Genomic DNA, 12,777 nt, shown 5'->3' with positions numbered 1-12,777 from the left:
CCCCTCTTTTCTAGGGTTGGCCTACACGTGGCGCATGTGGCCCCTCTTTTGGGTTGGCCATTACAAGTGGATTTTTTTAATGTTAAGGAGTTTTGAACCCAGACCGCAATTGCTCTGATACCATGTGAAACAACCAATTCCTCCAAAAGCTTAAGCTGTTGTATATGGCGTTATTTAATCCTTTTTACTTTAACAATTCACGCATCGCTTCGTAACATTCCATAGATGTTCAAAGTAAGGAAACCTGTCGAGGATTTTGCTAGTGGTACCTAATTCATTAGCGATGATGTTCTTGGATTGAGTGTTTGTGATAGTGTGGTACAATTGCAAGGACTTCCTCATGAACCACCAAATTCTAGTTCCGAACAGGCATGACGTTAATTTCCTCATCTTTGTCTTGATACTGTTCATAAATAGGCCATATTTCTATTCAAAAATAAATAAATAGGCCATATTTGATCCTCTTTGTCGCTGTCACCTTTAGCAAAGTCAACACTCTTATGGGTAAGAATAGGATGCATGTCCTAATTCCCCACAAGTGAAACATTGAATCATCGACCCAATGAGCGCTGGTTCCTCTCATTTAACAGTCCGGCCAACCCCTTCAACAGTCCTGGGACTTGTTCAATTTGATAAAGGAGATGCATGATCGCTTCTAGTAGCTGTTTTGTCAATCCTTGACACCCCAACGACACTATAACTCATTGTGTTTGCAGATTTAGGCTTATGTCCGATCATATTAAACTTAGGGCCATAATGGATCACTCTTTCTTCTACCCAAAGAGCATACTGATGTGCATTTTCAAGGTTAGTCAGCCACATAACTATCATCTCATCCTGAGTCAACAGCTTGAGCCGGGATAAATAACTTGCATCGAGTTGTTCGTCACTTTTTTTATTACCTACCCTCATGGACAGGTTGTTGAACTCCGATGTCTATACTTCTACGCTCATTTCACGTTGAATTAAACTATGAAAATGTTGATACATCATAATATGTAATCAGAAATCAGCAAGAAGAAATTGCTTCCTCATCTTGGTCCTCGTATGTTCCCACGCATAGTTGTCAACCCATGACTCGACTTGTAACTCCATTTCTTAATTTTATGACTCGTGACTTGACTCGACTCGTTACTCGACTTGACTCGTGACTCGTAAGAGTTTTTGAAAAGAGTAGAAATGTATTTGAAAAAAATATCATTATATCTCAAAAGATGAAGCATGTAAAAAAAATATAACCCAATTGCACATAGATAAAGCACTAGGCCAAAAATATCCATCTATCCATAATATATATTGTTAGTAGTAATTGAGAGGAAGAAGTGGAGAGAGAGAGAGAGAGAAGAGAAATGTAAGAGGGAGAAAGAGAGAATTGTGAGAGTTAGTCCTCTCACCACACGATTATTATATTAATATAAAATTTACATATAAAATGACAAGTTTACCCCTATATATCTAACACTCCCCCTCAAGCTGGAATGTATATATCATACATTCCTAGCTTGTTACACACTTCCTTTAATTTTGCAGGCCCTATCGCTTTGGTGAGCACATCAACAAGTTGATTTGTGGACCTAGTAAACATGGTGCAAATCTCTCCTCTTTGGATCCTTTGACGAATGAAGTGACAGTTAACCTCAATATGCTTGGTTCGCTCGTAGAAAACTGGATTGTTGGCAATATAAATAGCTGACCGGTTGTCACAATACAACCGTGATGGTCCCGAAGGAGGAAAACCAATTTCTGATAAGAAGGAACACAACCAGATTAACTCTCCAGTCGTATAGGACATATCTCTGTACTCGGCTTCTGCACTAGATTTAGACACAATATCCTACTTTATACTTCTCCAAGACACCATATTACCACCAACGAATGTACAGTAACCAGTCGTAGATCTCCTATCTGCTGGAGAACTTGCCCAATCAGCATCAGTGAATTCTTCTATAATCTCATGTCCATTCTTCCTGAAGCATAACCCCTTTCCTGGTGTACCTTTCAAGTATCGAACAATCTGGAGTACTGCAGCCCAGTGACATGTGTGAGGAGAACTCATAAACTGACTGAACACTCCTACAGCGTATGAGATATCAAGTCTGGTAACAGTTAAATAAATCAACTTTCCCACTAGTCTGCGGTATCGACCTGGATCCCTTGTTCAGGAAGAAGTTTGGAATTCGGGTCCATAGGAATAAATGCTGGTTTTATTCCCATAGAGCCTGTCTCTTCTAGAATGTCTAAAGTATACTTTCTCTGTGATAGGGAAAGACCACGTTTAGAATGAGCCACCTCAATTCCAAGAAAATACCTGAGAAGACCCAACACATATCCTGTATTGGAGTGATGGCTAAACACAGAATGATCGACTAAGCACTGTTTCATACCAAACCGCATAACTGCGCCACTAAAACGACCAAACCAAGCCCTCAGAGATTGCTTCAACCCATAGATTGCCTTCCTAAGGTGACACACTGATGAACCCATCTCCCCCTGAGCAACATACCAAGGAGGTTGCTCCATGTAAACTTCCTCATTTAGGTCGCCATGAAGAAAGGCATTCTTCACATCCAACTAATAGAGAGGCCATCCACGATTAACTGCAATGGAGATCAGAACTCTGACAGACGGTATTTTGACGACTGGGGAAAATGTCTCCTGATAATCTACACCAAACGTCTGAGTATAACCTTTGGCAACTAGTTTTGCTTTGAGGCGCTCAATTGTCCCATCAGGTTGATACTTGATAGGAAACACCAATCCACAGCCAACTGTCTGCACATCATAAGGTAGTGGAACAAGTTGCCATGTGCGATTTAAGTGTAGGGCATCCATCTCTGCATCTATTGCAGCTCTCCAGCCAGGATGTGCCAGTGCCTCTGTAACTGATTTTGGAATAGAAATAGTAGAAACACTTGAAATAAATGAGCGGAATTTGGGTGAAAGATGATGATAAGAGACAAACTTTGAAATAGGATGAGCAGTCGTACGTGAACGAGTACGAGTGGCAATAGGAGAATCAGAGATAATAAGGGGAGTACCTGAAGGATGGTCATCTGACAGAGAAGGAGGATTGGCTGGTTGAGGAGAGGGAGGCACAACCAGCTGTCTCGGACGTCGGCTGTATACTTTTGGTGCATGCAGGGTAGTAACTTCAAGAGAATCTGGCACAGGTTCAGCTGCAGAGGAAGAATCTTTCATAGGTGTGTCCGAAGGTGACTCAAGACTATCAGTAATAACATCTGGAGCAGGGAGAGGTAAAAGTAGACTTGCGGGCTCAGTGGTACATACTGGAGGGTCTAAAAAATAGGGAGTATCCTCAAAAAAGGAGACATCTGCCGAAAAAAATGTTTTTCGCAGAGTAGGACTATAGCATTTGTATCCTTTCTGAGTCCGTGAATAACCCAAAAAAATACATTTTTCAGAACGAGAGTCTAATTTATGCAGCCCCGTGGCTAACTTGTGAACAAAGCAAGTACATCCAAACACGCGAGGCAATAAAGGAAAAGGATTACCTAGAGGATAAAGAATTGAGAATGGGGTCTCACCAGAAAGTACAGAAGATGGCAGCCGATTCCCTAAAAAACATGCCGTAAGTACGGCATCACCCCAATATACCTTTGGTACTCGCATTTGGAACATGATAGTGCGAGTAATATCTAAAAGGTATCTGATCTTGCGTTCGGCAACCCCATTCTGTTGGGAAGAATAAGCACACGAAGATTGATGAATAATGCCTCAAGAGTCAAGAAACTGATTGAAACCATTACTACTAGAAAAGTACTCCTTGGCGTTATCAGTACGCAAATAAGAGATAAAGCATTGAAACTGATTATCAATTTCAAAATAAAAACTACGAAAAGCAGTAAACACATCAGAACGTTCCTTGAGAAGATATAACCATGTATTACGGGAAAAATCATCAATAAATATAACACAATACCGATAACCATATAAAGAAGTAGTTCGTGCGGGACCCCATACATCTGAATGAATAAGCTCAAAAGGTCTAGAGGACCGTCTACCACCACGCGAAGGAAAAGACACTCTACGGTGCTTTCCCAACTCACAAGAAACATGAAAACGACTCAATAGACTTATTAATAAAAGGAGATTTTCTTAATTTGTCTACAGGAGGATGACCAAGACGACAATGCCAATGATAAGTGCCGGCAGAGGTACGAAGTGCAGCACTAGTAGCTAATGAATCAAGGTAATATAAGCCACCCATCTCAATGCCCCTACCAATCCTCTTCCCAGTCTTTAGATCCTGAAAAGTGCAATAAGGAAAGAATGAAACAGAGCACATCAAGGTTTGTGTCAAGTGATGCACAGATAATAGATTAACTGGGAAGGAAGGAACATAAAGAACATATGATAATAAAAGACCATTAGAGATGGATACCACACCAACCCCAGAGACTGGTGATGTAATCTCATCTGCTAATGTAACAGTACGAGGCGCAGTAGGCGGTGCTGACTGGAAAGAAGAAAGAAGTTGAAAATTACCAGTCATATGATGCGACGCCCCTGAATCAATGAGCCATGATTCAGAGGATGGATGACAAAATGAAACAAGACAAGCTATCTGGCTGGGCAAAGGTGGCAACGGGTTCTTGCCTCTATCACGCAGACGGATGAGGTCTTCATATTCGGCACGACTGACCATCATCTGATCAGCAGTAGGCAAAGTGGTAGCAGGCAAATGTACAGGAGTAGCAAGAGCGGAACCAGAGCCATCAGCAACAGAAGTAGTAGGTCGAGAAGGACGAAGCTCTGGATGTAAGTCATAACAGTAGTCAATGATGTGTCCCTCCAACTTCCAGTGGGTATAGAATCGAGACCCACGTCCATAACCACTCCAAGAGTCTCAACCACGGCCTCGTCCACTAACATCCCGACCACGGCCACGACCCCAACCACCTCGACCAGCACGGCTAGATCATCAACCACGGTCAGTACTATAAGAGGTAATAAGTGAAGAGCTATCAAGAGTATTATTTGTCATCGGAAGAGACCTCATTCGCTGAACCCTAGAAAAAGTCTCCTGAAGCGATGGCAAGCTACCAGAACCCACAATCTGCTGTCGGATTTGCAGGAAGTCTAGCTCTAAAGAATCCAGATACCGAACTACGCGCATATCCTCCTGATGGCACGCAACCTCAACAGGATCGACAGTAAAGGGCATGAGCAAATCTAACTGCTGACAAAGAGCGTGATAAGAGCTAAAGTGGTCGGAAAGAGACATGTCACCACGCTGGAATCCTAACCAGTCAAAGAACAGGTCACACATGTGTGTAACATTATTAGCACAAGAATACAAAGTTGCAGCATACTCCCAAACTTCCTTAGACGAATCAAGAAACATCATATTTGCTACCACTTGAGAATCCATACAACTCCAAAGAAAAGATCGGATGACAGCATCCTCCTGTTTCCATTTCTCAAAGGAGGAATCCTTGGTGGGCAGAGGATGATGTTCCAGAAAGCGTACTTTGCCACGACCAAGAAGATAAGTACGAACGGATCTCCTCCAGGGGGGATAATTCTTCCCATCCAGTCGAATCAAAGTCATCTGAAGAGGGGCCTCCGCAGGAGAGTAGCCAGGAGAAGGACCAGTAGTGGAAGAAGAAGCCCCATCAATTTTCAATGAAGCCATCGGTAGCGAAGAGGTGTCAATGGGTTCCATAAACGATTACTAAATGGGATAGAATGCGAAGAACAATGAAGAAGAACCAACCAAATCTCCAACAATCGATGATCAGGCCACCACAAATATAGCCGAATCACCAACCCAAATAACCACGAGCAACAACATACATGAAAGCTACCACCGACAATCAAGAACACATCACCAATAAAGAGACCGATCTGCCTCCCATTGCATCATACTGATGCAAAGAGACCGATCTGCCTCCCATTCCAAACGACGCAAGAGGTCTTGATAATGCAACTTATCCTTAAAGAACTGAAGCTTGTAGACCGGCACACAAATATTCTCAATATTTCAATAACCTGTTAAAGAGAACAATTCCTCAACATTCCGTTGGGAATCCTCTTTCAATTGTTTCCATTCACTCTTTGCTTCCCGCTCCGCAAGCTCACTAGGGGTAGGTATTTCAACAGAAGCTCTGGATCTATCATACCTTAGATCTCTAACCTTCCCTAAAGTATGGATCCACTCCGAACAATCAATTGTCTCCGATCTTCTTTGCCATATTGTTTGGGCTTCCGTGACGACAGAGTCCATTTTAACCACGCAAATAACCTAGTACCGAACAGACTGAAATATGCCATAGCAAAAACTGCTTAAAAAGAGAAGAATACGAACCACCCAAGAGACACGACAAAAACCTTAACTCCAGGCGTAAAGGCTGAAGCAACCGCCATCAATTTACGGCGGAGAAAAGATTTTTGGAACGAGAGTCGAGGTAATAATTATTCCTTGCCTCGAAACCTTTTCGAGAAACCAACTAATGCCTATCTGTCGATCTTAAAAAAACCTTTTAAATCCTAGGATTTATTCCTTGACCAGAAATCTACACCTGGAATTTTCTCCCGGCCTGATGACCCATTAAATGCTGCAAAACATGATCCAAGCGAGGCAGGCCAGACTGGGAAGATTGAAGGGAGACGTGGCCCGGGAGATTACGCAAATAATCCCCCAACAATTTATAGTCTTTGAGGTTTGACTTTCGAGCTCTTTTTGTGACTTGACAGTCTTTTTGCTGGCAATTAGAAGTAACTTTCGTGTTATGACCCTTGGATATGGCGTATCCACTACGGATAGACAAATCATTTTGAAATTTGAATTTCGAAGGGGGACTGCTGGAGTCACCCAGCTGAGAGGCTTCGAGTTGGCTCAACTGAGTTAGAACCGGTCCCGATTCTTCCCACTACCGTCCACACTACCAGCCTCTATCTTTGAATCATCCGCCCCTGGAGTATTCCGCTCAACCGAGATCAATGGCTCTTGAGGTTTAACCAAGGATGGCAAGTCCGAAGGAGGTGGGGGAACTCTCATCGGTAATACCAAATGAGTGTTCTTAGGAACCCAAGATTCAATTTCAATTCGAAAGTTGATATCCTGAATTCAAATATGGACAAAAAGGCTTGATTTCTGCCATATCCGAGAGAAGGACCAGAGCTGAGGCAATCGTCATCCCTTCTAACTTCACTTTTAAAACTGTTCCAAAGAGACGGCCCAAAGCCTCCACCGTGGATGTCACCCAAGCATGCAGCGGAATTCCTAAAAAGTTAATCCAGACTGTCTTTCTCTCAGGCTTGATAGTCGGGCTCCACACAGAAAGAGAGGAGAGGAAAGGCCCATGAGCATTTGCTCCCATCCTTAAAACCTTGGCAGCCTTAACTTCACTGGTGAACATGAATAAAATCATGTTGTGACCGATTTTGCCCGGCCTTCGAAGGGATGGGATGTTCCAATAAGATCTAGCTCGATTCCAAATGTCCGATAGGCTCCAATTATCCCATTTTGGCCTACCGACCAAGCAGGATTTTAAAGGGTACATCGATCCGCCACCTCTTTACCAAAGATAGTTAAGGTTGGAATCCCATCAATGGAACTGGAAGAAATATTCCCAGAATCCGGCCAACAGCTCCCCGAGTTTTCCTCCCGTACTTCTCTAGGTCGCCAGAATTTACCTGTTTTTTTCCAGCCTTACAAACCCGACATTTTTTCCACCATCTGAAATTATGGTATTTACAACCGATGCAAACCCAGTCTCCAGCTTGAAAGCCCATATCTCTCCCTGAGAAGTTTCTTCTTCAACCTATAAACACGCAACGAAGCAGTATTGTAAGAAAAGGGCTATGGAAGGGGAGCTTTCACAATTACTTTCTTCGCCGTTACTGAATTAACTGTTAAAAATTGTTCAGTTTACAACACAAATCCCGTTCTAATACTCAAGTAACCCTTGGAACCTATTCTAATATAACCCAACAATCCTCCCTTTTTTTCTGAAAGGGAACCCTACAATCCTTCTTAAGTGACTAACATAATGTAAAGTGGTGTAAGGCCTTACAACAATAAAGCATTTGTACAGTGGAAGTACCACCCTTGACATATGATCCAACAGCAGCTCCTCAAAAAGTGAGCTGTTGTTTGATCAAATATCAAGGGCGGTACCCCTACCGTATTGTTGTAAGGCCTTACACCATATAAAATCTCATGTAAACTACTTAAAATGATGGTCGCCACCACATATAACTTAAAAGATCACTTAAGTTATAAGGGGTTGACTTAATTGGATGGTCCCTACAATCTTAAGTCATTATAAACAAAAAGTCAGAAACATGATGAAAACCCCAAAACCAACATGATGAAAAATCCAAAACCCACAGAACTAAAAGAAACATCTCCACCACCATCCCCTTAAGAACAAAAAGGAAAAGAGAGAGATGTCAATGCTTCTTCTTCAAGGGGCTAACGATTGCATCAACACACAAAGACACAACCAAAGGTTAGAGAACCAAAAGCAAGACTAATAGATTAACCTCAACGATTTGCTTTAAACTAACAAAGTGATGTCTTGGTTACTTCCTTAATTACAGACGAATTTTAGGGATTGCATGTTAACCAATCAAATATGAGGAACTGAGCATTTACAGAGAAAAAGATTGCAAAAGATAATAAGAAGTTTGGCCAATTCCAAAAATACTTATAATATCTTTTTCAGCAATAATAGGACTTTAGCAGACAGCCATCATACAAAAAGCGAGAATGCACAAATAAATACGACAAATAGACAATGTACCTGATAAGTTGACGGACCACAAAATGCATATCAAATAAACTAATGCACCGTATTTCGCCACTTGTCCTTCAAATCAATCTGTGCAATGCGAGCATTCATTATCAAACCCACCTCCATCGAGAATATAAATCAGCATAAGAGATTTTAAATGAGCATATGACATCATAATTACCGGTGTTCTCCCCTCGAAGTTTTCAGTATAGCGATTCAAAATGAATGCCCATCTTCCCGTGCCATGCCTTCATAGGAAAAAAGATAACATGAGTGCGTACAAAGGTTAACCCTCATCAATCTATTCAGGAAAAAGAGAAGACAAAGCAATAGGTAGAGAACTCGAGATAATTGAACATATAGACACAATCATTTTTTTTTCCTTTTTTTGGTAGGTAAGCTGGGATTGAACCACCGACCTCAAAGTCAAAGAACAAAGACTTAACCAATGAGCTAGAGGCCCAACCCCTCTTTTTATATATTGTATTCTAATAATAGACACAATCATGTGAAGGTAGGGATGGTAAACTTACAACATGGCTTTATAATGGATACAAAAACTACAATTAACAATATTTATCAAAGAATAATCGAAAATAAACAGGAATTTTCGGATACTATTTTTCCTACCCCAAACAACTACCTACTTTTGCACAACATCTCTTAAAGCCTCTTCTTCCTGTAAACTCCATCTCTTATTTTTTCTCCTATATCTCGTCCCACCTCGCTTATTCAAAGGAGATATTGCGTTGTTCTTTGAGCTAGGCAAACAAATTTCCCTCGAACGATTTGGTGAATTTTTTGACGAGGACTCAATCGAATCTTCATCCCACTGCATGGAGAAAAAACTACCAACTCGATTAACAAAAAGTGTGTAACATAAGTCCATAACTTGATATTTCAAATGTGCAAAAATTGGAGTAGAACAAATGTGTTAAACATCAACCAGTGTTATTTTATCCTGATGATGAATAGGAATTACGAAAAATAAAAGAAGAGAAATCAAGAACATTATACAATAGCTTTTAATATAATGATATCTCATTGACACATCAATTTCAACAAGTATTATGTAATCTTTCTCATGTGGTTCTTCTCAACCTATTTACTAAGGTGTGACTCTAAGCCAAGAAAAAAAAAATACACTGGCCCCCCATTGTTTTTCCCTCACTCTCCCACTTCCAGTTTGTCATCTTAGTGTTTGTGCATGGGGAACGCTAGCATCAGGGGAAAAAAGTTCTCTTCCAATGGGAGAATAACATTGAGAACGGCTCGGCTAATCCACAAATTTACTATATATTTTTAAGACATTCAAGACACACGGAGTGGTATCATCAAGAATGAAAAGTTTACAACTGACTTTTTATGGGCATGAGTGCAAACAAAAGCAGCAAGGAAGGCTTGGCATCAAAACAACATATTCCTTAGAAACAAAATATAAGAGAGATAAAGGGGAAGAAAGGAGGTTGTGAAAAAGAAGAAATCGACATTTCTGAAAATGACAGTCTTGTCAGATATTTTTTATGAGTCCGATTATGATGAATATCCAAATGAGGAGATGCACCAACCAAAATTCTACAATGATTTGATGTCTACGAGAATGATGGGGAGGATCTAGGTTTCTTTATAAGCTACAAGAAAAAGGAGGAAGACCGTCATAACTAAATAGTAATCATAAAACAAAGCCTATGGCAGTACATGTGTACATCAATTGTTTGATAAAATGCAAAACAGAGGCTTGGTTATTAGTGTGATATTGCTAATGCTCACATGAATCTTGATCCAGTTTAGAAGGCAGTACAACTGTTTGAGGAAAGTCCTAAGCAAAAAAGTATTCATCTTAGATATAAAAGTCATGAAAATCAAGACGACGTCTACTTCAAGTTTTTTTTTTTTTTTTTGAACAAGTAAAATATATTAATAAAGCAAAACAATAATAGCAACACCAAGAAGGCCAAAGTAAACTCACATGAACCTCAGCTACGAAAACGACATAATTAACAAGGGAATTTAACATCATTCCCTTTGAGTATTTGACTTTATGGAAGAATTTCTTCAGTACATCTCTCCGAGCTCAAAGTTGAATTCTCTCTAATAGGGAGGGATTGATGCAGTGCAAAATCTACGCCAAGAGTGGATCAAAGGCTGATGGATGAAAAGGAAAGGTAAGTCCATGGTAGCGATCTGTTGAGGAAGTGGCCACTACCTTGGAGTGTTGTCAAGCATAAGTTCCAAGCTTAATTGATCTTATGGAGTACACCTAAGGTTTTTGAAGGATTGAATCAGCTGCAGAGACGTGATTTGGTCCGATATTGAGGTTTTGAGAGAGTGCTTGAAGTTCGGGGCAAGAAAGATGACTGAAAAAGAGAAAGAAATCAAGAACAATGTAAAGCCAAAATATCAAAAGAAAACGATTAAAAACTAGGATTGAGGAGAATGGAGCACGAGGCTGGTTCTATTCAAGATGCATATTCCCAAACTATTTCTCAAGAAGCAAATGTAAAAATCTGCTTAAAAATTGAGTATAGAAAGGACAAAGAAATGATAGTACAAATTAGGGCATCCGATTCACAAGGCTAAATCAAAGAGAAGTGAAGATTAGTGAGTAGTTACAGATAAGGAATTGATCAATATGGAACCCTTGTCTTAGTAAAAGAGGCAGGCCTTCCAACATTTTCTAAATCTGTCATAGACGGGTTTAAGCCATTTCTTTCGAAAGCTTCTCTCTTCCTTTAATGCTGACCCCGGCTCATTATTGTGGTTCAAAACAGTGTTTCAAAATGCGGATGTGGGTCAAAACCTGTCCGAAGAAAATCCTAGTCAACTCGGAACAACACAGTCGAGTACTCGGTTGATGCGGTCATAAATCGGGGAGAGTCAAAGGAGTTTTTATTGACTTCGTAATGCAAAAAGTGGAACACGGGGGAGAAGGGAGTTGACTCAGGCGAGTCCATGATGACGTGGGGGAGTTTTGAAACTATGGTTCGAATACCACTCCCGCAACTTCACAAGTTTTTGTTCGTTTCTCTCATGTTACCTATCAGTTTAGAGCAGCCAGGTAGCAAATAAAAAAGAATAGAGGCGGCATTGTCACCATGTCAATGAAAAATGAGGAACCGAAGATAATAATGAAATAAAAATGGTGGAGATGAAATGAAGACTTCTGAAGCATTGCTTGAATAAAGAATTAAATGGATATAAATGGAGATGGAAATTTTGGAGGACTAGGCTAGAAGAAAATGAGGAATCGCATTCGGCCTGAAGACTAAACTCATAGGATCAGGCACCTACCTATTTGAGGTACCCAAAGAAAAATCTGAAACACACACCTCTCGAATTGGTGGAGCCATGGGAGGTGTTCTAGACAGCTTCTACCCTTGGCACCCCGCAAGCTTAGCTAGGTCAAGTCAGAGAGATCGACAGGGACTCCATTCAGGATTGTAGATTGGACAACCCGAGAGTGTTATCCAAACGCGAGAATGGCAATCCTTGCACTATGAGGTGAAAATGAGGGTCGGTGAGTAATGGTTTCCAGTGACGGTGAGAAATGAAGACTAAGGGCCAACTTAGTCAAGTCTCCCCGATAAAAAATCTGTCTGCATGGTCACTGCTTTAGGCAGGAATGGTCGAGATAGGGGTGCAACTCGGGTCGGGTTGAGGCCAACCCGACCCAACCCGATTTCCAACCCGGCTGGGTTTAGCCCGACCCGACCCAACCCGATTTCCAATTTCCTCAACCCGACCCAACCCGATTTCCAATCTTTGATTTGTAGTTTGTGTTTATAGGTTAAAATAGAGAAGATGAGATCAAATCTGGAAGAGAAACTAATGAGAAGGATGGCAATTGTTCATAGAAGAGCTGAGGAATGGAGAACATCAGCTCACGTACAACACTCCCAACAAATCCAAAGAGCCTCTGAACAAGCTCAAAAGATGAGAATTCAACAGCACTCCATTCCTACACACACCTCTTCTTGTGGCTGTTTCCCTTGCATTCGCCACTTCTAAGGAAGTG

General features: G+C 41.0%; 1 protein-coding gene and 1 long non-coding RNA gene across 2 annotated transcripts; both read right to left on the bottom strand.

Moving 5' to 3' along the window:
- Positions 1 to 2,571: 2,571 nt before the first annotated feature.
- LOC143850536 (uncharacterized) lies at positions 2,572 to 5,656 on the bottom strand. The gene is made up of 6 exons (XM_077359778.1): positions 5,065 to 5,656; positions 4,818 to 4,958; positions 4,403 to 4,773; positions 4,130 to 4,267; positions 3,513 to 3,693; positions 2,572 to 3,332 (listed from the first exon to the last, which is right to left on the bottom strand). Exons 1-6 carry the CDS (start codon positions 5,654 to 5,656, stop codon positions 2,572 to 2,574), a joined length of 2,184 nt encoding a protein of 727 aa, XP_077215893.1.
- A 3,113-nt stretch (positions 5,657 to 8,769) lies between these two features.
- Positions 8,770 to 9,463, bottom strand: LOC143850934 (uncharacterized). The gene is made up of 3 exons (XR_013236115.1): positions 9,410 to 9,463; positions 8,944 to 9,010; positions 8,770 to 8,849 (listed from the first exon to the last, which is right to left on the bottom strand). It is a non-coding gene; the product is annotated as an uncharacterized LOC143850934 (long non-coding RNA).
- Between the last annotated feature and the right edge of the window lie 3,314 nt (positions 9,464 to 12,777).

The sequence above is a fragment of the Tasmannia lanceolata genome, unplaced genomic scaffold, assembly GCF_043159265.1.
Source record: "Tasmannia lanceolata isolate RefF3 unplaced genomic scaffold, GAP_Taslan_0.1 ptg000018l, whole genome shotgun sequence".
Taxonomy (NCBI): domain Eukaryota; kingdom Viridiplantae; phylum Streptophyta; class Magnoliopsida; order Canellales; family Winteraceae; genus Tasmannia; species Tasmannia lanceolata.
The sequence above is the reverse complement of the archived record's forward strand: the minus strand, read 5'-3'. Positions and strand labels throughout refer to the sequence as shown.